Here is a 22912-nt window from a genome sequence, read left to right on the forward strand (position 1 = left end):
GACTCCTTCGGGAACGTCTACCCCAGTGGGTCCCTGTTGCTTATGAGTTAAGCTTGTTTCTTAACCCATCCCGTGTGGGGCTGTCTGATTCCTCACAAGCCCTGTTGGGGAAGACAGGCGGGGATCACAAAGACAGCCACCACCCTGGCATAAGAAGGAGCTTTAACAACTGCCCGGGAAACCACAGTCACCCACAGTCCCCAGGGCAAGAAATACCGGAGTGAGTTTTGATTCTGGTCACTCCTTTCTCTGTGTGGAGCGACCATACGTCAGGGTCGCCCACGACAGTCCTGGCTTATGCCTATTGTCTGGCATGGTTATTTTTTAAAAATAAGTTTATTTATTTATTTTGGGCTGCGTTGGGTCTTCGTTGCTGCGCGCGGGCTTTCTCTAGTTGCGATGAGCGGGGGCTACTCTTCATTGCAGTGCGCGGGCTTCTCGTTGCGGTGGCTTCTCTTGTTGCGGAGCACGGGCTCTAGGCACGTGGGCTTCAGTAGTTGTGGCTCGCCTTGCTTTGCGGCATGTGGGATCTTCCCGGACCAGGGCTCGAACCCGTGTCCCCTGCACTGGCAGGCGGATTCTTAACCGCTGCGCCACCAGGGAAGGCCCCGGCGTGGTTATTAATAGCACTTCGTTTTCTTTCTCAAAGGTGTCGGGTTTGGATGATAAATTATACAGGTTCCCCATCCATCTCTCATCTGTCACTAGCCGCTGAGAACGCTTCTTCTCAAAATAGAGCCACCTTCCCTGTCCAAGCTTCGTCACTCGCTGCCTGTCTAAATTGCAGTAGCCCCGTGCTTCCGTCTCTTCCGATCCACACCGTGCACGTCTCCTCTAAAACACAGCTCTCAACATGGGACACCCACCCAAATGCTTCCAACGATGTCCAGTCACCTAGAACCGCTAAATCAAAATCACAAGCCACCTTCTAAAGTCCTGGGTCATCTCTAAAAGTCGTATTTCTTTTCAGGCAGATTAGCTGCTCGCGAATCTGGACACTTGACTATCGTCAGATGAACTCTCCACCAGTCAGATGAACTCTTCACCGAGTCCACACTCCAAGCAAGCCCTCGCATTCATGGCTTTGCTGACACGGTTAAACGTTTTCCCGTCTTCTCCAGCCCTAGCTTCTCTCTCTGCAACTCAGCCCATCCTTGTCCGGAAATCCTTCCTCAAGCGCAAGGAGCATGGGTTTCAAATTCATGAAGATCTGAATTTGATTGTAGATCCTAGTGTCCAGGCACTAACCATTATGTTTTATTGATCCTAAAACACACCTTTTCCCCCCACATTTTAACATACCTGGGAATGAAATATGCCTTAAAATCTACGACACTTTAGCATCAGTTAAATATAGTAGCTCTCTGGCTTTGTGTTCTAACACAGACTCTCCGAGTCTTGGTTTCCTCATCTTTTAAAACAGGAATAATACCTGAGTCTCAAGACGGTTGTGGAAATGACTTGAGATAACTCTAGTCGAGACCCGGGGTGGGGATATCTCTGTGGGAATCTGGATACTACGTCCAGCCATTTTGTAATCATCACCCAGTATCTCACAGGAAGATGTACCACGTGCAAAAATTGCAGTGGCGGGCTTCCCTGGTGGCGCAGTGGTTGAGAGCCCGCCTGCCGATGCAGGGGACACAGATTCGTGCCCCGGGAGGATCCCACATGCTGCGGAGCGGCTGGGCCCGTGAGCCATGGCCGCTGAGCCTGCGCGTCCGGAGCCTGTGCTCCGCAACGGGAGAGGCCACAACAGTGAGAGGCCCGCGCACTGCAAAAAAAAAAAAAAAAAAAATTGCAGTGGCAACAGATTCCAAAGTTTGTGTACTAATAGAAATTCACAGAACCCTCTGCAGTGTGCTGAATCAGAAAGTAGTCTCCCCCACAGGGGTGGCTTAACCACAACATTCCACTGAGAACTCTGTTCAGAGGAAATAAGGGGGACCTTTCTCCAGGGGTAATTGGTCAAGTAGCTTTTAGTTGGAAAGATGTCATTTGCTTCGAGAAAACTACAAAAGCAGCTTTGTCCTTAATTTATTCCTAAGTAGAAAATCTTCAAAAGCTGATTTTATGTTAAAAAAATCCCCAGGTAGGTAAGTATTGGGTCCCAGGTGGATGTTTTGACAATGCTCATTGGGTAATGTTCATTGCCCTCCCTTGTGAGAGATCCTCCCCTCTCTGTACAAAAGTTTGCCCGCTCTGAGAAGCCGGGCAGGCAGCCACCCTGGGCTACAACTAGCTGACTGGCAAGGGAATCTCTCCTTCGGTGTCCTTTTGCTGCAACCTCAGGTGAGAAGCCCATCCTTTGCAGGAGAGCCCCAAGTGCAGATCATCAAGGGTTGTGGTGTAGGATTTTAATTGGAGCTATCAGTAACTATGAAGAGCCTGAATCAATAATACCCCATGGCAATAAGCTCACTTAGGGAGCAGGTGTTGGTTTCTAACTATTTTCTACCAAAAAGAACCAAGGCTCCTTAGAGAATTGGCTGATAGTAGGTCTGAGTCAGGAAGGTGTTGCATGCTGGAAAGCAAAGATAAGTTCAAAGACAATTTAATAGTTCATATCAAAAGGACACAGAAGCCAGCCTGAAAGGGATTCCACTGACCAAATCTGGGAAACTTTAAGGATCAAAAAGAATAGGGACTTCCCTGGTGGTGCAATGGTTAAGAATCCGTCTGCCAATGCAGGGGACACAGGTTCGAGCCCTGCTCCAGGAAGATCCCACATGCCGCAGAGCAACTAAGCCCGTGCGCCACAACTACTGAGCCTGCACTCTAGAGCTCGCGAGCCACAACTACTGAGCCCGCGAGCCACAACTACTGAAGCCCGTGAGCCTAGAGCCCATGCTCCGCAACAAGAGAAGCCACCTCAATAGGAAGCCCACACACTGCAACAAAGAGTAGCCCCCACTCGCCACAAGTAGAGAAAGCCCACGCACAGCGACGAAGACCCAACGGAGCCAAAAATAAAATAAATAAATTTAACAACAAAAAAAACAGAGGAAGAGATTGAGGAGAATAAAGAAATATAACAGCCAAGTCAATGTGTGAAAATTGATTGGATTCTGGGTCCAAAAAAATAGTTATCAAGGACATTTGGAGGGAAAATTAGGGTAATTTGAGTCCAGACTGCATAGTAGGTGATCTTGTTGAATCAATACTGCTTTTCTTAGGCATGATAATGATATGGTGGTGTGAGAGAATATCCTCCTTCTGAGTGATGCAATATGCACCATTTAGGTGTGAAATGCCAGAAGAGCAGCCATCTGCTTTCAGCAAAAAGGAAGTGTGTGTATATATATATAGAGAGAGATATAAATAGAGAGATAGAGGAAATGGGTGCAGCAAGATGCTGGTGAATCTATGTGAGGGGTATCTGGGTGTTCATTGGTCTGTTCTTTCAACTTTCCTGTGGGCTTGAACATTTTCAAACAGATGTTTTTTAGAAGACTGTATGAGAGAATAGGAAATAGAGAACGTTTATATATATATATATATATATATATATATATTTTTTTTTTTTTTTTAAACACAGATCTCTTCTAGTTCCTTTTGCCTGAGACTATGACCTTTGATAATTTCTCTTTTCCAAGAACTCTTGCTTGACTTAAAATCACTATGACAACAGAGCATGGGAATCATAGCAACAGGAAATGAAATATTTCTGCTTTCTCTAGAGAACTGTAGCTTATCTATGTCATTCTATCTTCTTATATTGAACATCAACTATATACAAGATCCTATGAGAGGTACCACGAGTGATACAAAGATAAACAACAACATGATTTCTGCCTTCAAAGGGCTTAAAATCGAACACATAAACAGGGACTCAACATGTTTTGAGTGGTTATTATGAGCTAAACAAAAGACTAGGACTAGGGATCTAATTATGAATAAGACACAGTCCCTGCCATCAAACAGCCCCTTGTCTTTTGAGAAATACAGACACATACATTAATGCCAATATAATAAAACAAGATTTATGAAAAGATCTTTATCACTGTCTAAAAATTATGCCCAAGCATCCAGGGACAGCTTCAGAACAAAGAGTAGCTCTGAGCTAGGATGTGAAGAGGAGGTCAGAATGTTTTCAAAACAGATTGGTAGACATTCCAAGAAAATGGAACAAAATATACAGAAGCATGAAGGTGTGAAGGTATCATGACATGTTTGGGGATCCACAGGTAGTTAAATATAGCTAGAATTTGGGGTATTTATTGAGGAGTAGGAGAGATGGAGCTGGGAATCAAGCTAGTTGATCAAGAGATTTCATGTTACACTGAGGAGTTTGAGTTGCATCCTGTAGGTGATGGGGAAGCTTTGGAAGTAAGTGACGTGATCTGATTCTTATCTTAGAAAGATAACCCTGGTGGTGAAGTGGCAGGTGAATTGGGAGAAGATGAGGGAGAGAGACTGGTTAATGGACTTTTGTAATAGCACAGGCGAGAGATGCTAAGAGCCTAAACCAAGACAGGGGAGGTGGAGACAGAGAAAGGGTAGGCGCAGGAGACATGTCGTATACAGCATCAGTCGGCTCTGGTGACTGAATGAATGTTGGGAAGTGAGGGAGAGGAGGTGGTCCAAGATAACCCCTGTATTAGGGTTCTCCAGTGAAACAGAACCAACAGAATGTCTGTGTGTGTGTGTGTGTGTGTGTGTGTGTGTGTACGGGGAAAAGGGGGAGGGGGATTTAAGGAATTGGCTCATGCAGTTGTGGACACAGGCAAGTCCGAAGCCTGCAGGGTGGTCTGGGAGGCTGGGAATTCCCACAGGAGTTGATGTTCAGTCTTGAATCTGCAGGCAGTCTGGAGACAGAATTCTGTCCTCCTTAGGGCATTTCAGGCTTTTCTCTTAAGGCCTTCAACTGATTGGATGAGGCCCACCCACATTCTGGAGGGCAGTCTGCTTTCCTCAAAGTCTACTGATTTAAATGTGAATCATCCCTAAAAAAATAACTTCACAGCACCATCTAGAGGTATTTGATAAAACAACTGGGCACCAAAGCCTGGCCAAGTTGACACATAAAATTAACCATCATCCCAGCCCCTTAAAAGACTGGTTATATTTTTGTGCCATTACTAAATTACGGAATAGAGGAGAAAGGCTGGAGACAAATTTGAGGAGAAAAATAACATCAGTTTGGAAAATGTTGAATTTCAGTTGGTCATGTTGTGTGGTCAATTGGAACAGATGCACAGGGACAGATCTTTCCAATGGGTCCAATTTAGAGATCTTACTGGAAGCCATAGGACCAGATGAGGCTAGATCACGAGAGACTGTTCATTCATTCAACAACAGATGTCTTCTGGGCGCCTCTATGGGCCAGACAGACAGGGGGACCATGGTGTACCCAAGATAAAATTCCTATCCTCATAGAGCTTAAATTTTAGAAGGGTTGGCAGGCAATGAGCAAATCTTCACATAGATATATCATTTCAAATAGTGATAGGTATAATTTACTGCTGCCTAACAAACCATCCCGAAACTTGGTGGCCTCAAACAGCTTTCATTTGCTCATGATTCCATGGGTTGGCAACTGGGGAGAGACCAGCTGGAGCGGCATGTCTGAGATCCATGCTATGGTGTTGGGTTCACTTATGCTTTTGCCATCAGTTGGCAGATGCTACACTGCGTTTGGCTGGGGCTGTCAGCTGATATGTCTCAGTTGTGCCCCTGTGGCCTCTCCAGCAGGCTAGTTCAGGCTCCTCACTTGGCAGTTGGGTTCCATGAGGGCAATCTCCTATTGTTCAAGCACTTATCAGGCCTCTGCTTGGGTCACCCTTTCTAATGTCCCAATGACCAAGGCAAATCAGATGGCTAAGCCCCGAATCGTCATGAGAGGGGACAACGTGAGAGCATGGAATTCATTAGGAAGTGACCATTAGCCTAACAATCTAACCTGTGCTAAGTGCAGTGAAGAAAATCAGAACAGGGTAAAAAGAGAGAATATTAACTCAGAAGAGGGGGCTTTCACGGACAGGGTGGTCAGGAAAGTGACTTTTGAGCGGAGACCTAAATGAAGTAAGACACCTAGTCCTGTGAAGTTCTGGAGGCAGGGGCATGCCGGATGGAGGGAACAGCGAGTGAAAACATCCTGAAGCTAGAACCAGCTTGACGTGCTCAAGAAACAAGGAGAGCAGAGTGCATCTGGGCGATGAACAATTATTAGTTACTGCTACGAGGACAGGTTTTACTTCCTCACAGATTTTTGGCCATGTTCTGAATTACTGAGTTTTTCAAATAAGTACCATATGGATAACTTATTCTTATACATAGTCATTTATTAAGTTTTAATTATATAGCTCTCCTTGAAAAGATTAACCCTTCCCTAAATATCTTGTGTATCTTCAGACATACAGTCGTATATTCTGATTTCAGTTCACTTGAAATTAGTTCAAAAAACAGGATTTCAAGGAAGAATGAATGTTAAATCACACACAACATGCACTGAGGCCAAGCTGTTCGGACCTGGCAGTGAGACCACACCTGGCACAGCAATTGGGATGATGCTTGGTTGACTTGGTTTTCACAGAGTCCAGACCTGTGCATTAAAAGGCCACATGATGGGGGCCTCACCCTGAATCCTCTAGTTCTTTAGGGATGACAGTGATTTCTGCCATTTTCCCCGAGATGCCATGTCAGTTTGACTTGCTATCCTGGTCATGGAGGGATTCATTTCAGAGAATTCTCCTTGGCCCTCTGCACTCTGGCAGTCTTCCAAGGAACCAGTGTGAAGTTGTGCAACTACCAAGCATTTGGGGTCCCGGGAAATGACCACCAGCTGGGGGCCACAGACACAGCGGACCCACTGTAAGTTGGATCTGGGCCAGGTCTCCATTTCTAGGCCAGACCCAATACTCCTGTACTCTATCAGAGGCCAGTGATGGTGATTAGTGTCTCTAGGTATTAATGTCTACTAAAAGACCTTGCCCAGTAGTCATCAAAATACTTGGGTAACCTTCAGAGTTCAGTTGCCCAAGAAATCCTTTGCTGAAGGATTAGGAGACCCAGGACCACATACACTTGTGGCTTGCCTCCTGCGGACACAGTCTTTTCTTCAGTCAGTGGAGCTGGGTCCAAACACTGGCTCAGGTCTGGAAGTTGGGCAAGTGATTATGACTTTTTATTGGGATGGTAGCCTCTTGGCCTTCTGATCATACCTCCTTGACTTATTTTCATTGTACAGTTGAGCAATCTCTCATTGGCTACCCATCTGTCTTGCTCCTGGGGATTCAGTAACTAATCGGATTTTGAGTTAATTCCCTGGAGTGTTCTTTTTTTGGCTGGGGGAAGAGTTTTCCATATTCGGGGGGAAAGAGTCTTCATGAATAGTTCTTGTCCAGAGGGGCAGCTGTCCACCAAAGTTTCAGTCTCCCCTTATATAAAATACAGTTGTTACTGAAAAGCCTGGAACTACATTTCCCGGCATCCCCTGCATAGAAGTAATGCTACGTGGCTAGTTCTTGCTAGAGGATTATAAGCAGAAGTGATAACACGTCTAGGCCGAGTAGGTTAAGAGGTGTACGTCCTTATCCAATCAACTGCTCCTTCTGTGCCATTTGTTTCTGCCGAAGGTGACCTTGGAAGGTAAATGTGGAAGAAGGCATAGCCTGCGTCAGCCTGGACCCCGGAATAACCACAGGAGCAGAACCTCCCAACATGATGCCCATATTGGACTGTTACATAAGCAAGAAATCACCTTTAATGGTGTTAGTCCAAATGTAGGAGTTCGGGGCTTCCCTGGTGGCGCAGTGGTTGAGAGTCTGTCTGCCGATGCAGGGGACACGGGTTCGTGCCCCGGTCCGGGAAGATCCCACATGCCGCGGAGCGGCTGGGCCCGTGAGCCATGGCCGCTGAGCCTGCGCGTCCGGAGCCTGTGCTCCGCAACGGGAGAGGCCACAACAGCGAGAGGCCCGCATACCGCAAAAAAACCCCCCAAAAATGTAGGAGTTTGTTTGCTAAAGTTACCCTAACACATGCTCTCTATAAACTCTATATCAAATCTACATTAAATAAAATTGTTTCTGCCTCAGTAGATTTTTACCAGATTTGAAGGTATGTTTGTGATGGTGTGATGCAGATACAGATGACGGGACAGTATCAGATTCCCTCTGAGAGGCCCAGGGGTGTTTTACAGAGCTGGGCAGCTATCCCTCACCATAACTGGAAATGAAGTATAATAAAGTGCAATATGAATGCAATCAGCATGTACATCTTTCCTCTGTCCTCAACGTCTTAATATAAGCCGTCATTTTAAATACCTATCCCTGTATTGTGTTTGTGTCATGTACCTCCTCAGGTGCCCTGGCCTTGCCCATCACCCAGGCTCTCAGCATCGAGATGGCTGACAGCCACCCTGCAGGCCCACACTTTTCCACCCCTTGAGGCTGACGGGCTGTGTGTCTGAGGCCTTTGGATCCTCCTGACACAGATTTAGAGGCAGTGCCCCCCCGGTAGCGCATGTGTGTTAGTTTCCTATCGTTGCTAGAACAAGTTACCGCAAACTCAGTAGTTTAAAACAACACACGTTTATTTTCTTACAGTTCTGGAGGGCAGACATCTGGAATGAGGCTCACGGGGCTACATCAAGGTGTCGGCTGGGCTGCTTCCTTCTGAGGGCTCCAAGGGAGAATCCACTCCACGCCTCTCCCAGCTTCCAGAGGCTGCTGGCATTCCTTGGCTTGTGGCCCCTTGTTTGCCTCACTACGACCTCTTGCTTCCTTCTCGTCTGCTACTGCTGAATCTGATCTCCTGCCTCCTCATGACACGTGATTACATTGGACCCACGCGGATAACCCAGAATAATCTCAAAATCCTCAATTTCATCCAATCTTCCAAGTCTTTTTTGCTGTACAAGGTAACCGAACAGGTCGGAGGGGTTAGGATGAGGATATCTTTGGGGCCCATTGTTCAGCCTGCCACCATGGGGGATGCGGAGTCCCACGCGGCTTTTAAAGGCATCAGATTAAAAAACAAGAAAAAAAGAAAAAGGGACTTCCCTGGTGGTCCAGTGAGTGAGACTCCACACTCCCAATGCAGGGGCCCCGGGTTCGATCCCTGGTCAGGGAACTAAATCCCGCAGGCATGCCGCAACTAAGGAGTCCGCATGCTGCAACTAAAAGGTCCCGCGTGCTGCAACTGAGACCCAGTGCAAACAAATTAAATAATAAATAAGTATTAAAAAAGAAAAAGGCACCAGATGACATGGAAAGGTGAGGGAGCTGACTCCCCACATAGTGAAATTCAACAAATGGGAACCAAAAGGCAGGACCTAGCCAGGAAGAGACTTTTTTTTTTTTTTCCCTCTCCCTGGAGGAGTGCTCTGGGGCAGGAATTCCCTGGAGAGCCTGTGCAGAGATGTCCCATGTGGCCACAGAGAGATTCCTGCTGAACGCCTGGCTGGGTCTCCTGGTGGCTCATGGGAAACTGCAGTGGGCACGGTGATACGGTCCTTTGCGTGGCTTCCCATCCTTCTCTGCCTCACTGGCTTATCCTTGCTGCCCTGGGATTGCACTTCCCAAGCATCAGCAGTTAATCTCTGCCTTGGGCTCTGTCCTCCAGGGAATCTCAGCTGGGGTGCCCCCTCCCGCACTGAAAATCAACATTTATTCATTTATTCAAGAAATAATTACTGAGCATCTACTATGTTCAGTTCTAGTTCGGTTCTAGTTAAAAGAGTCACAGTAATAAATAAGAAAACATTTCTGCTCTCACGGAGCTTACGTTCTAACTGGGGAAGACAGACAATAGACAATTAAACAAGAAAATATCATGTAGTGGCCAGTGATGCAATAAAGTCTAGCCATCTTATATCTGGTGGTGAAGAAAGCCTTTTCTAGGGAGTTGACACTTAAACCGAGGCCTGAATGACAAAGGGTCATTTGTGCAGAAGCTGGGGAAGGAGAGGTGACCTTAATGGCAGGTATCAACTTGCCATCTCACATGGAAGATTCTAGGTAGCATGCTCTGGGTGAACAGCAGCAGAAATTTACTTTTAAAAAATTCATGGTTCTACCAAGCAACAGAAGGCCAGATGGTTTAAAAGACAAAATAAACATTTCAGCAGAGGCTTCCTACTAACCAATAAATGGGACTTCCTTTGTCGTCAAAGGATGTATTTTGTTTCATTTTAGTAATTAGATTTTTCTTTACACTAAGCATCATTGAAGAGGAAGGGCCATGAAATTAAAAGTGCTGAATCTACCTCCCTCACCTGTATAATAAATTGCGTTATAAACCCGTTTCCTCCTATCTCCAACATATTTTTGTTTGTAGGATTAGCTGACGTTTGGTGCCGCAGGCATCTTTCTCCCCAAGCTTCTCCACACATTGTCTCTCCAGCACGGTGACTGTCGGGCCTCCAAAAGCACATGTTCCGAGAGAGTCAAACAAAAGCTGTTGTGTCCATTTTCGTGACTTGGCTTTGGAGGTTGAACGCTGTCCCTTCTGTCACATTCTATTTGTTAGAAAGAGAGGAGAATCAGACTCCACCTTCTCATGGGAGGGTTACCAGAGAATTTGTGGATGCGTTTAAAGCCACCATGATTGGTCCTCTGGCCCCAACTGTCGACATTTCTCCTTCATGCATTTCTGAAATCCAGCTGAACATATGTTGCCAGTTCCACGATTAGGACTCAGTTCCACTGACTAGGAATCATTCTCCATGGGTTCTTGGGTATACCCTCCGAGTCATCCTTCTTTTTCCATGCCATGGATTAGTGACTATTATGTGCCTCCCATTTCCCTCTTTTTTTTTTTTTTTGGCGGTACGCGGGCCTCTCACTGTCGTGGCCTCTCCCGTTGCGGAGCACAGGCTCCGGACGCGCAGGCTCAGCGGCCATGGCTCACGAGCCCAGCCGCTCCGCGGCATGTGGGATATTCCCGGACCGGGGCACGAACCCGTGTCCCCTGCATCGGCAGGCGGACTGTCAACCACTGCGCCACCAGGGAAGCCTCATTTCCCTCTTTTTAAAATTAGTGTCCATAGCTGTTATTGTATGCCAGTCCCATTATTGTGTGTAAAGAACAGAAGACTTGTCTCTTCAGTGCACAGATCTTCCAGTAAGCAAGAATTTAATCAACGAGCTGTACTTGGGACCACACCCACGGAGCCTCATTCACACCAGAGCTTGATTCCGATGACAAGGTCCTGGGCCTCCAGCCTGAACCTGATGCCTCGGTAGATAAGACTGACGAGTCTTGAGAGGGAAGGAGTGGGTTTTTGCATGAAGGGTGATTTAAAGCCAGCGGCTGGGAAATGTGTTCTGTAGTTCAGCATCCGACGGTAAAAGGAGAGAATGGACAGATGACTGGGGAACGGTTAGCTGTCTCTGCAGCAGGGAGCTTTGTGGAGGAATTAAAATCTAGGTTGTCACCGATGAAGAAAATATGAGCGGGGAGAAAGGTCATCTCAGGCAAGAGAAAAATAGAAGACATTTGGAAAAGGGAGTAGTATGGGCATGTGTCTGTTTACATTAACAGTGCATGTCTAATTAGAGGAAGCCGGTAGTGGGATGGTGGTAAACGAGGCCACAGAGGATGCGTGTGGCCCTGTAAAGAAACAGAGAGGAAGTATTTGGATTTTAACATAGCTTTGTGATAAGAGCGAGATTTCAGAGTCAGACGAAGGGTGTGAATCCTCTGTCCGCTGTAGTTTTGTGATTTTTCAGCCAGTGCGGCAGATTATAAAAGGAGCCACAGTTCTCCAACCTCTGGCTGAGTGACTCTGCAAAGCTTCCATTAACCATGGAGTCTGTTTCCCCATCTCTTGGTTCTGGTCTGGCACTGGGTCTTGCTTTAGCCCATAGAATGTGGCAGAATTAACCATGTGCCTGTTTTAAACCTAAGCCTCACGAGACTTTGCCTGTCCCTCCTAGCTTTCTTGAGACCTTGCCAAACGCCATGTGAATCCGCCAATGCCAGCTAAGCGGGGGGATGGGAGATCCCACGGAGCAGAGCTCAGCCATCCCATCTGAGGCCCCAGACACAGGAGGAAGCCAAGGTAAGATCACCGAAGGTGATCTTTGTGCAGCTGGCCTGCAGAGTCATGAGTGAGCCCGGCAGGGAACTGCCCAGCTGAGCCCAGCTCAAACTGCCCACCTATAGTATCATGCCCTCAATAAAGGACTGTTGTTTCGGCCACTGGATTTTGGAGTGATTTGTTAACACAGCAAAGCTGTTACAGCTAGTTAAATAAATTACTTTCTAAATCCCAATATCCTCAACGTACAATAGGTTTGCCAACACCTACATCGTGGTCACTGGGAGGACACAATAAGATGATGGTCGTGGTGTACCAGGCACCGTAATACGTGCTGAGCAAATGGTAACAAATGCCGGTCACATCAGAGAGATGGTCGAGGGAAAAACACAGTGAAAGGAGAGCATAAGAAGGAATTACTTAGAAATCCACACTTTGCTCCCTTCTGCCTCATGGAGTTTCTTCATTCGTTGTTCCATGGGCATGAGTTCAGACTACACATCACAAACATGCATTTTTCGGCTCGATATTCACCTTTGAAAACCCTCCTCCTAGCATTCTTGTTTTCTGGACCTTTCAACACATATGCAACGGTCCATATACTCTTGCTCTGATACAACTCGACTTCTTGTTTCATATATTTGTATATTTTATCTCCAGCTGGGCTCTAAGCAACTTAAGACAGTTCTTGGGTTTCCTTTGCAAACCCCACTGAGAGAGTGTTTGGCTTTTTTATTCAAACAGCAAGAATTTAGTAAATACTTAGTAAATTAAAGTTAATTAAATTATGTTCTGGTTGGTGTTGATCCTTGGGGTTTTCTTCTCTCTAATCAAGAGGCCTATTAAATTTCCTCAGTGTCAAGTCACTAAGTAAACTTAACAAAGAACAATTCCGCCAAGAGATCAGAGTTATAGGAATTATTCATTTTCTTTCCTGGCGTGTCAGGAGGGAACGGTGAGAACTAGCGATTGGTTCCCACCGAGCAAACGTCTGGATGCCTCAGAGGCAGTAGACCCTGTTTATGTCGCAAACTGCTAATCAACTCGATCCTGTTATTACTTGAAAGAGAAAATAAAAGTTCTTGGGAAAACTAAATATAGGCAACGATTACATCCTCTGAAAACATATTTACTTTTTCCACGTAATCTTCCCTCACTCAAAATGCTTCAGGCTTTCTAAGCGCCTTCTTTTTTACTTCCTTCAGAGGTTCTCCTCTGAATAAGATGTTGATTTTTACTGAAACGTTATTATTGATGTGTCCTTTCCATGGGGCGCAGGACCCAGCTTCTGCCAGCTTTGGAGAGCCGACCGTGCATGTCGTTTCAACTCTGCGTTCAGTGACGTCACCTTGGAGCTTGAAGTCAGCCATGGTGGGAATATTGCCACCATGAGAATCAGCAAACATTACCAAGTGGGACTGTTTTCCCCTGGGGAGCCCGTAAATGAACTGCTGCCAGGGCTCCGGGTGCCTGGGAATTACAGCTCCTGTCATCCTGAGTACAGACACTGGGTCTCAGCAGGAAATGTCAGGGTCACCTTCCCACTGCTGAGCAGCAGATGCTCTAAGTTGGGGGACTGACAAAAGGGGGGCAAAATGAAAGCAGGGCCGAGATATGTGCTGCCAGATAAGAGCCAGCTTATGGGCTGAAACATGGGTGAGGTAGAGCGTGCATGAGACAAGGCCGGAGACAAGTGGGATGGAAAACACAGGGCACGTAGTAGAGATGCATCTTTTGGTTAGAAGGTTACAGGAGAGTTTTAAGTAGAAGAGGGATATTTTGGATTTATGTTTGATAAAGACACCTCTGGGCGTCTGGTCTGTGGAGAACAGCCTACACAGGTCAGGGAGGGAGGTGAAGGGTACCAAGGGTGGAAGCCTAGAGGCCAGTGAAGATGCCATCTGGGGCTGGGGCAGAGGGGGCCGTGGCATGGCTTCTGACCTTTGCCCTGACACCTCCACCCCCGTGCTCATGCTCCAGGAATCCTTAGCCCCTGCCGTAGGGCAAGACCAGATGAAGATGCCCCACCTCTTCCCCTCGGGTTCCCCCACCCCCCATCCCAGCCACATCCACCCCCCTGCTTTGGGCCCCTGGAACGCTACTTCCTGAAATTCGCCCGCCCCCTGCTGTGTGACCTTGGGTGGGCATTTAGCGTTTTCACCTGAATTTGTCTGATCTCCAGAACTTCTCGAGAGCTGAGGCTGGGACTCGTTCACTATGTCTGGCTAAGCCCAGCCCGTGACGCTCCCGGCGGGCACCGTGCTGGCTTTCTTGGAGTGTGTGTGGGGAAGACAGTTTCTGTCCTGGAGAAGCTCTAGTCAAAATCTGGGTACTGATCAAGTAGAAACGAGGGGTGATGCTAAGCCAATCTATGATGAGAAATGCAGGGAGGGAAACCAGGGAGGTCATTCAATATAGTTGACAAGAAGCACAAAGCAACCGTCTCCGACCTGCAGACTATATTCCTTGCCTAACATGTGGAATCAAAATTCTAGAGCCAACGATTGGTTATAAAGGAGATGGTATACTTGTAGAATCATCTAAAACAGGGGTCTACAAACTCTACAAAGGCCCAGAGAGTAAGTACGTTCAGCTTTGCAGGAGGTCCTGTCACAAATGGTCAACTCTGCTGTTGTAGGGCAATCACACCTCTAGACGCCACACAAATCAACAGGTAGAGATCTGTTCCAATAAAACTTTATTTAAAAAGCTGGTTGGGGGGCTTCTCTGGTGGCGCAGTGGTTGAGGGTCCGCCTGCCGATGCAGGGGACACGGGTTCGTGCCCCGGTCCGGGAAGATCCCACATGCCGTGGAGCGGCTGGGCCCGTGAGCCATGGCCACTAAGCCTGCGCGTCCGGAGCCTGTGCTCCGCAACGGGAGAGGCCGCAACAGTGAGAGGCCCGCGTACGGCAAAAAAATCAAAAATAAAAAAATAAGCTGGTTGGCCTTTGGGCTGTAGTTTCCTGACCCCTGACCTAAAAGATCAAAATTATATACTCCGAAAATCGCAATGCCAAATCTCGAATCCAGGTCCAATATTTCCCCTCATGTCGATGATGCTTCTCTGGTCAATTGTACAAAACAGGCATAAAGGTGCTGGTTAAATTCAGTTTTACGTGTACTTGTTTTGGTCCCTATTAGATAGTAAGCTTTGGTGGGTGAGGATTTTCATGCTCTCTAAAGCACGTACTTTTATACCCAGTAGACATAAACGTACTTCTAGAATATATCAAAGATCCCAATGGATGAGATAGATTAAATACAGAATTTTACTATAAGTGTGTATGTGATCTCAACTTAAGGTGCTGAGTAAAAAGTCTTATAAATAAGAGTTTGCTTTCTTACATTTCTGAACTATTTTAAGAGAGAAATCAAGGGGCCTCTTTCTTCTTTCCTCTCTCCAAAGCTGTCTAGGACACTAAAAGGATTAGGCGCCTCTAGAGGTATCATGTGGAATCACATCTAAAATATTCTGGGGAAAAAAGCAAGGTGCAAAAGAATTTATGCTTTTATGTATTTTTTAAAAGGGAAGGGGATGGGAATATTTACGTGAGTGTATGCTCGAAACATTTCTGGAACGATATTCCAGAAAATGGTAAAAATAGCTGTTTCTGGGGAAGGAAAATGGGTAAGCCGGGGATCATGGCTGGGAGGAAAAGTCACTTTACTCCCACTGTTTGAACTAAAAAAAACCTCACCTATGTGTATCCTCTTTCAAAAGAATTAAAAATGAAGACAAATGAAAAAACAACTAGGTTTCTAAGTCTGCAGCGATGCCATGTTTCATATTGATGCCTTTCTCTGCAATAAGCGGACTCAAAATTACTCCACGGGCCCTTTCAAACCTATTAACCTCACCCACAAACGAGTACGTGTCAATCTGGTGAAATCAGAATCAACTCTGTGGATGGAAGAAAAGTCAGTGTTCGTTTCTTAGTTGTGGTATTTTCTGCGGTTGTATAAGATGTTACCACTGGGGACACAGCCGGTGAAGGGTGTACAGGCCTCTCTTTACCTTCATGGCAACTTCCTGTGAATCTATAATTGTTTCTAAATAAAATGTTACAATGAAGCTATTGACGAGGAAAGGCCTTTGTGTAAAGAGACCTGGGTCCTAGCTCTGGTGTTGCTGCAACGCCTTAGTGGAGTTGCTTTGCTTTTCTCTGCCTAATTCCTCATCTGTAATTGGGGGTGCGGGGCAGCCTTGCGGGGTGTGAGAAGTTACAGAGGGAATCCTGAGTGGTGGGCAGTGGGAAAGGCACTTCTGCCAGCCGCTCGCAGGGCCTGAAATGAAAACAAGGACAAGAAAATATCCGAGTCTTAGCTCACCTTCCCTCTCGTCACCTCGAGGCCACAGGCGCTGGGGCAGCCCCTGGCTTCAGGTCGTCTCCCAATCCCTGTGGAGTGGGAAGAGGGGTCTCCCGGACACACAGACACACGGACACACAGCGCTTAGAGAGGGACAGAGGGGACTGCTCATGTGCTGTGTCCGGCCGAGGAGCCCGTGCAGGTGAGACCCACGTCCCCGGCTAGTTCTTTGGGTAAATGGGTCGCTAAATAAGCTCCCCCTGTATTGTGCTCACAGCGATCAGCGCTGCCAGTGGATGCAGGACCATGATTTCGCCATCAGGAATCCTGGGGCTCATCTACAGGGGGCGCTCCGACACCCACAATTCAAGTCCTTAGATTGCTGTGATTTCCTCGAACCTGGTCTTTTACCTTCTCAGCTTTCTTGGAGTCACGCTCTGTGTCTAAAAAAGCAGCCGAGACGTCTATATGTGTTTGCTTTTAGACCTGGTGATCAAGTGCATGGAACACACAGCTTCAACCCTTTGAAGCCCAAAGCATTAAAACCAAAACCCAGCAAAAACCAAGTCCATATGGTATTCAGAGCTGCCCCATAAAGAAATTACACTGCACGTTAACTAATATCTTTTATTGTCAGACTTTCTTGAGCCATCAAACAATGATTCCGCATGGCTGTCCATAGGGGTAAGGCAACTTTCCTTTTTCTTTGTGGGTAGACTTAGTTGGCCTAAGTCTTTACAACTTCTCTGTATAAAAATAGAAGTCCAAGACCAGAGTATTTTTCTTCTGGTCATAAATGCTGACTTATTTACAGGGGCCTTGTTCAGACCACCATTATACACGTGGGATAAAATAGGTGTGTATTTTATTAAAACCTCAGCATTGAACGTCAGGGTCCTTTAAAGATCCACTCATGTGTTATGCTTTCAAGGAAGGTAGCATCTTTCCCCCATATTCCAACATGGTTATGTTGCAACCTACCCAGAGTGATACGAGCTAACCTTCCAAGAAACATTTTTTAACTTAAATCTCATAGAAACTAAGGACTCCAAAATGCCTTCATACGGTTCTAAAAACAGCCTTAGAGCCAGCTGTTTAAGAGTGGTTTATAAATACAGTCATCTGTAGGCTGCATATCTGTTTGTAACACAGCAGACACAGATTGCAGATTTTGCTACACGTGAAACAAAACTGGAGTCAAAATGTGGCTTTCGGAATACAGCAAAGACAGGAAACTCCAGGATTCCGGGTTGTTAATAAAACCACCTTGTAAAGTAACAGCTGACGACTCTCACTCTGAACTATTAAAATATACAGACGTTACGCCATTGCACATCCTCTTTCCCTTTGCTTTCAATGCTCATGAACAATGATGAAAGTGATGGGTTTATGGACACATGCGTGCACGGGCAGGCGCATGCACTTAAAAGATGAAACAGAAAAAGTTAATATACGTCCAATGAGGAAGGCTGCCAGCAGCGCTCCAACTAAAATAGACCGTCGTCCTCTTGCTCTCCCTCCGTCCCCCCTCCCCACTCCCTCACCTTCCCTCCCGGGGGAAATCAGGCTGGGAGGTTAGTGCAGAATAGATGGATCAACGCCCCCCCTCCATCCCCCCTCAAGCTTAGCAAGTTTCCCCTAAAAGGGAGGGAAAGCATTTCTCTTCAGTAGCACAGTTAAGGTGGATTAGTGTCGGTTCCACAAGTTAAGGCACTTCTGGCTGCTTTGGTGGCAGCGTGGGTTTCATTTCCTCTCTTTTTAAGGCATGTGTCGTCTAAAAGAAGTAAAGCTTTGGAAACTGGGTCGACAGCTTGAGACACTGATCACTGGAGTGGACAGGATGAAAGGTCCCCCGAGACACCGCCCTCCGACGAGGGGCTTCTGGAAAGCCTGGGCAGCCTCGCCTTGGGCTGCAGGTGCAGGAGCCGGCTGGGGCCGAGGGGGCAGCACGTGGAGATGCTCAATTCACGTGGACTCACGGCCACCTTCACCTGGAGCTGCCCTGGCTGCTCACGGAGCGCGAGGTGCTGTAGCGCTTCTTCACGATCATGCTGATGTAGGCTTTCATGAGCTTGGCCACGTCTACCACCTGCCGGGGGAGCAGAATCGGCCCACGGTCACAAGTTTCTGAGGGGCCAGGGGACCCAGGCTAACAACCAGACAGCCTCTGCCCAGCGCGGGCAGGCGGGGGCCCGTCCTCCCAGCAAAAGCCACCAGCCTGCCGTGCGAATCCACGGCGCAGGCTGTGTAGGAAGCCAAGAGTTAAGAGCTGCTTTTCCCTATTCCTCGTTGGGTAGAAGGGGGACTCGTGGCCTTTCCACGTATGACGTGTGCCACCTGGTGGTTGCCTGATGTAAAACTGTCAGATTTTGCAAGACAAAAAGCCCCCCACCAGATGACACTACAGTGTGTGGGTAGGGTCAGGGCTGGGGTCACTGTCCCCACTGAAGATACAGGTACACGACAGAGCCCACATCACAGCTTTTAAAGATTGCATCCTATCGCGCTGGTCAAAACCTCGTGATGCAGCTGGGGACATAGAGCTGAGGCCCGAGGAGCTGGCAGAGCCTCGTGTGCCCGTTCTGTTCCCTGCCAGTTCTGAGAGTCCAGCAGTAGCTATTTCATGGTGCGTTCACTGCCTCCCCTTCTGGCCCGTCCCTCCTGATGGCTGGCCTGCGTCCCTGTGAAGGCATCCTAACTGGCTCCCATTTCCCTGATCTCTCTTCCCTTCCAATCCCACCCCACACTGTTTGTAAAAGCACTGTTGTTACACATCACACACCAAGAGCCCACGGCGGTTCCGCGCTGTTTACTGGAGTTGTGCAAACCCGGCAGCCTGGCGCCTGGGGCCCTCCAGTCAAAGCCCCACCTCTTTCCACCCTCCTGCACAGCGCCTCCTCTCCATCACTGTACACCAACAGCCAAACGGGCAGCGTGTGATTCCTGCCCACTTCCCACCTTTGCTTGCTAGCAGCTCCCTATGTGGAGACCTCAACAGGCTTCTTGTAGTATCGTTATTATTATCACTACATTTTACGCTTTGGAGCGGGATGGCACACATATATAGAGGTGTTTTCTGTCAGCTAGAATTAGCTCTGTCCAGGACGCTCTGCCGTTCGCTCCCTCCGGCTCCGTGGACACTGGCAGACCCACGTCTCACAGCTGCGATCCACTGCCACCTCGTCTAGTAAGCTCCACAAGGCTTTATTGCCAAGCTATATATATATATATATATTGGACCTCTACATCACTTCCCTTTCTCTTCTTTTCCTACAAGGGAACCAGATTTCTCTGTTGCAGAGGTACACAGAACAAACGTGGGGCTGTCAGATTCTGGCCTGTGAGAAACCTGCAGCTGGGGAAGGCGCACCATGCTGTATCTTCCTATGTCTTAAAAGCGAAATATCCAAATAAAATTACTTGGTCAAAGGCGTCAGGAAACGGGGTGCTGTTTTCCTCTTTTGTCAAGGCCACGGATGAAAGATCTGCCTCTTACCTCACTGGTTTCAAAGAGCAGCTCCCTCTCATCGACGACGATCTTGTACGTGTTGGCCAGGGGGGCCCCGAAGGAGAGAATGTGCTCGTACTGGAAGACTTCCAACGGTCTCCCCTCCCCGCGCTTGTAGACAGACACGGCGTCTGCGCTGACACCCAGCCAGAGGTCCTGGGGAAAGCCGCCTTCCTTGCACTGCGGGGCGAGAGTTAGTGCAAGAGATCATAAAAGTTAGAAACAGAACATAGAAACCACAAGAGAGGCTTTGAGTCCAGCACTCTGCGAAGAATGCTGAGTGCATTCAGCGTGTCCTTATGCTGGGGGCGTTGAAACACAAGATATGAGAAATGGTGGCTCTTTGGCGGCCTTGATGGATTTCTGACCAGCTGATCAATCCTGTGCATTTGGGGAAGCCTACTTGGTAAATCCAACATCTTGCTTGGACTCTCCACCTCTCAACATCATCACTCTCCTGGCCATCTGGATTAGCTACGCAGAGGTGGCCGCAGCCGTGGAACTTGACGGCGATTCCCCAGCGAATCAAGCAGCCCGAGCCAGGGCTACTCTCTTCTATCTCTAGTTCTGCCTCCCCTTCCTGTTTTGGATGATTATTCTTCAAATACAAAATCTAGGATCACAGAGGAAAATTCTCCCAATCTGTGCTGAGCAGTTTGGGCTCCTCTTGAAAAACACGTCTCGTGACAAGGAGTCGCAATGAATGACCTTAAGTGTGTATGGTGGTCAATCTCATTGGTTTAACAACAGACCTTCCTGCATGGATCAGTGGAGGAAAATAAGAGCCGGGCTGGCTGTAGGGGATGACAACACAGGGCCATGGGAATCAGGAGGGGTACACACTGGTGACACAGAAGAGGAGGTACTTGTACAAAGCATCTGATTTATCCTTAAAAACAAATGTAATTGAATCAATCAACCAACCAACCAACCAACCCAAAGATAGCATCCAATGAAAAGTCATGAAAGGATCTTGGAATATATGATCAACATTTAGATTTTTATAGAGCTTCATTTAAAAGTCATCAGATAACATGCTGAATGATTATGATCAGAAGAAAAACAGACCGAGGGCTGGTTTATCTAGACCAAGCATTGGCAAACTTACCTGTTAGAGGACAGATAGTGAATATTTTAGGCTTTGTGGTCTCTGTCACACGTACTCAACTCTGCCATTTCAGTGTAAAAGCAGCCAGAGAAAAATATGTAAAGGAATGAGCCCTGCTGTGTGGCAATAAAACTTTTTTTTACAAAAAAGGAGGCAGGCAGGATTTGGCCCACGGGCTGCAGTTTGCCAAGCCTTGATCTCAATCATTAGTAAGATTTTCTTTCCATAAATGGTCTACTTAAAAAAAAAAAAAAAAAAGGTCTGTGTCTTTATTCCCGTCTTACCCCTAGGTTCTTCATGACCTTTTTTTTCCTTCTTACATTCCATATATATGTGTTAGCATATGGTATTTGTTTTTCTCTTTCTGACTTACTTCCCTCTAGAGCATGGACTTGAGGATATGGGGAGGGGGAAGGGTAAGCTGTGACAAAGTGAGAGAGTGGCATGGACATATATACACTACCAAACGTAAAACAGATAGCTAGTGGGAAGCAGCCGCATAGCACAGGGAGATCAGCTCGGTGCTTTGTGACCACCTAGAGGGGTGGGATAGGGAGGGGGGAGGGAGGGAGATGCAAGAGGGAAGAGATACGGGAACATACGTATGTGTATAACTGATTCACTTTGTTATAAAGCAGAAACTAACACACCATTGTAAAGCAATTATCCTCCATCCAATAAAGATGTTAAAAAAAAAAGGATATGAATCAGTACTGGGTTGATGTGAGTTTAGCCAAATTCAAATGGTGAAACAGAAATTCTTCCTTTCAAACAGTCATGGGAAAAAGATAAAAATGTAAAATCCAAGGATATCCAATATTTCTAATTTTATGGACACAGTTCTAAAAAAATTTTGTTTTAAACTTTAATGCAGATTTTTACCAGCACTTTTTCGTTGGGGCTATAGCTTGAATAGGAAAGAATCAGAAATTATTTAAGAATAGATGACACCTTAATTTTCCACTCACTTCTAACATTAGGAGAGCATTTACTGTAAAGGAGGAAGAAAACTTTGGGTGTGTGGCGGGTATGAAGGATAAAATTTGGGGGCTCTAAAAAGAGAGGGTGAGAGAGCCAAGTGTTCCACCAGGTCCTCCCTTCCCCAGGAACCCGACCGTGGTGGTCGCACAGACCCCGGTGCAACCGGGTCCGAGAAGCAGCAGGCAGCTCTTACCTCCACATCAAAGAGCGTCGACCCGTACCCAGGCCACTCCTTGATCAAGGCCATGTACTTGGCCATGGCCTGCTCCTGGCTCATCCCCTGAAACTTCTTCCACTTGCCGACGATGCTGGCCCGCGCGGACGAGACCTCTTCCTTGACCCACATGTCCAGCATCTGCCCCTCCTCTGCCCTCTGCCGCACCGCCGCCCCCGTCCGGAAGCTCCGGCGCAGCGTCCCCTCCAAGAAGCTCGTGCGGCGCTTCTCCAGCCGCTCACACGGTGTGAAGCTCTTGGTGGACTGGCTGATGCGGGCCTTGAGTCTCTGCAGCGAGTAGACCTCCTCCAGGGGCGGCACTGGGGCGTGGGCCGTGTAATCCCCCTGCAGGTACTGCAGCCGCAGGGCAGCCAGGACCTGCAGGTTTTCCTCGGGGGCCGGGTAGTGGCCGTGGACGACGGCTTCGTGGGCCTGCAACAAGGCGGTCAGCGGCGCTATGGGCCAGGCATGGCTGTGCGACACCACGCCCGCCTGGCTTGCTCCCTTGTTCCACCAAAGGCCACCTTCCTTAAAATTGTACCCTAACCCTCCCGTGCCGCCTTAAGGTTCTCCCTCGCGTGGATACCACTGAACACGTATATCTATCTTATTTCTTATTCTCCCCCCGTACCCTCTCCCCTGTCCCAACTAGAACAGTTCCTGGCCCAGGAGTTCATATAATACGTGTAGAAGTTTCCTTCTACAAATGAATGAAAGAGCAGCTGACCCTGTGCACGCTGGGAATTCTACTGCCACGCGTGATTTCCAAGAACTAGCAGTTAACGTACGAGGGGCATGAACGGGTTTCAC

The 22912-nt window shown here is 47.5% G+C and overlaps 1 protein-coding gene across 2 annotated transcripts in view; it reads right to left on the reverse strand.

Moving 5' to 3' along the window:
• Window positions 1–8549: 8549 nt before the first annotated feature.
• Window positions 8550–22912, reverse strand: part of MYO10 (myosin X) — a 227312-nt gene continuing 212949 nt past the window's right edge. Inside the window, exons 38-40 of one of the 2 annotated variants that reach the window (XM_060146899.1) lie at window positions 22082–22534; window positions 19788–19979; window positions 8550–8851 (exon numbers count right to left, since the gene is read on the reverse strand). In XM_060146899.1, coding sequence (XP_060002882.1) covers window positions 8735–8851; window positions 19788–19979; window positions 22082–22534 — 762 coding nt within the window. In that variant the 3' untranslated portion in view covers window positions 8550–8734. Of the gene's footprint in view, window positions 8852–16904; window positions 18381–19787; window positions 19980–22081; window positions 22535–22912 lie in introns of those variants that run through there. The other variant, XM_060146901.1, reaches the window with a different exon arrangement.

Source organism: Lagenorhynchus albirostris, chromosome 3 (genome assembly GCF_949774975.1).
Source record: "Lagenorhynchus albirostris chromosome 3, mLagAlb1.1, whole genome shotgun sequence".
Classification (NCBI taxonomy): Eukaryota; Metazoa; Chordata; class Mammalia; order Artiodactyla; family Delphinidae; genus Lagenorhynchus; species Lagenorhynchus albirostris.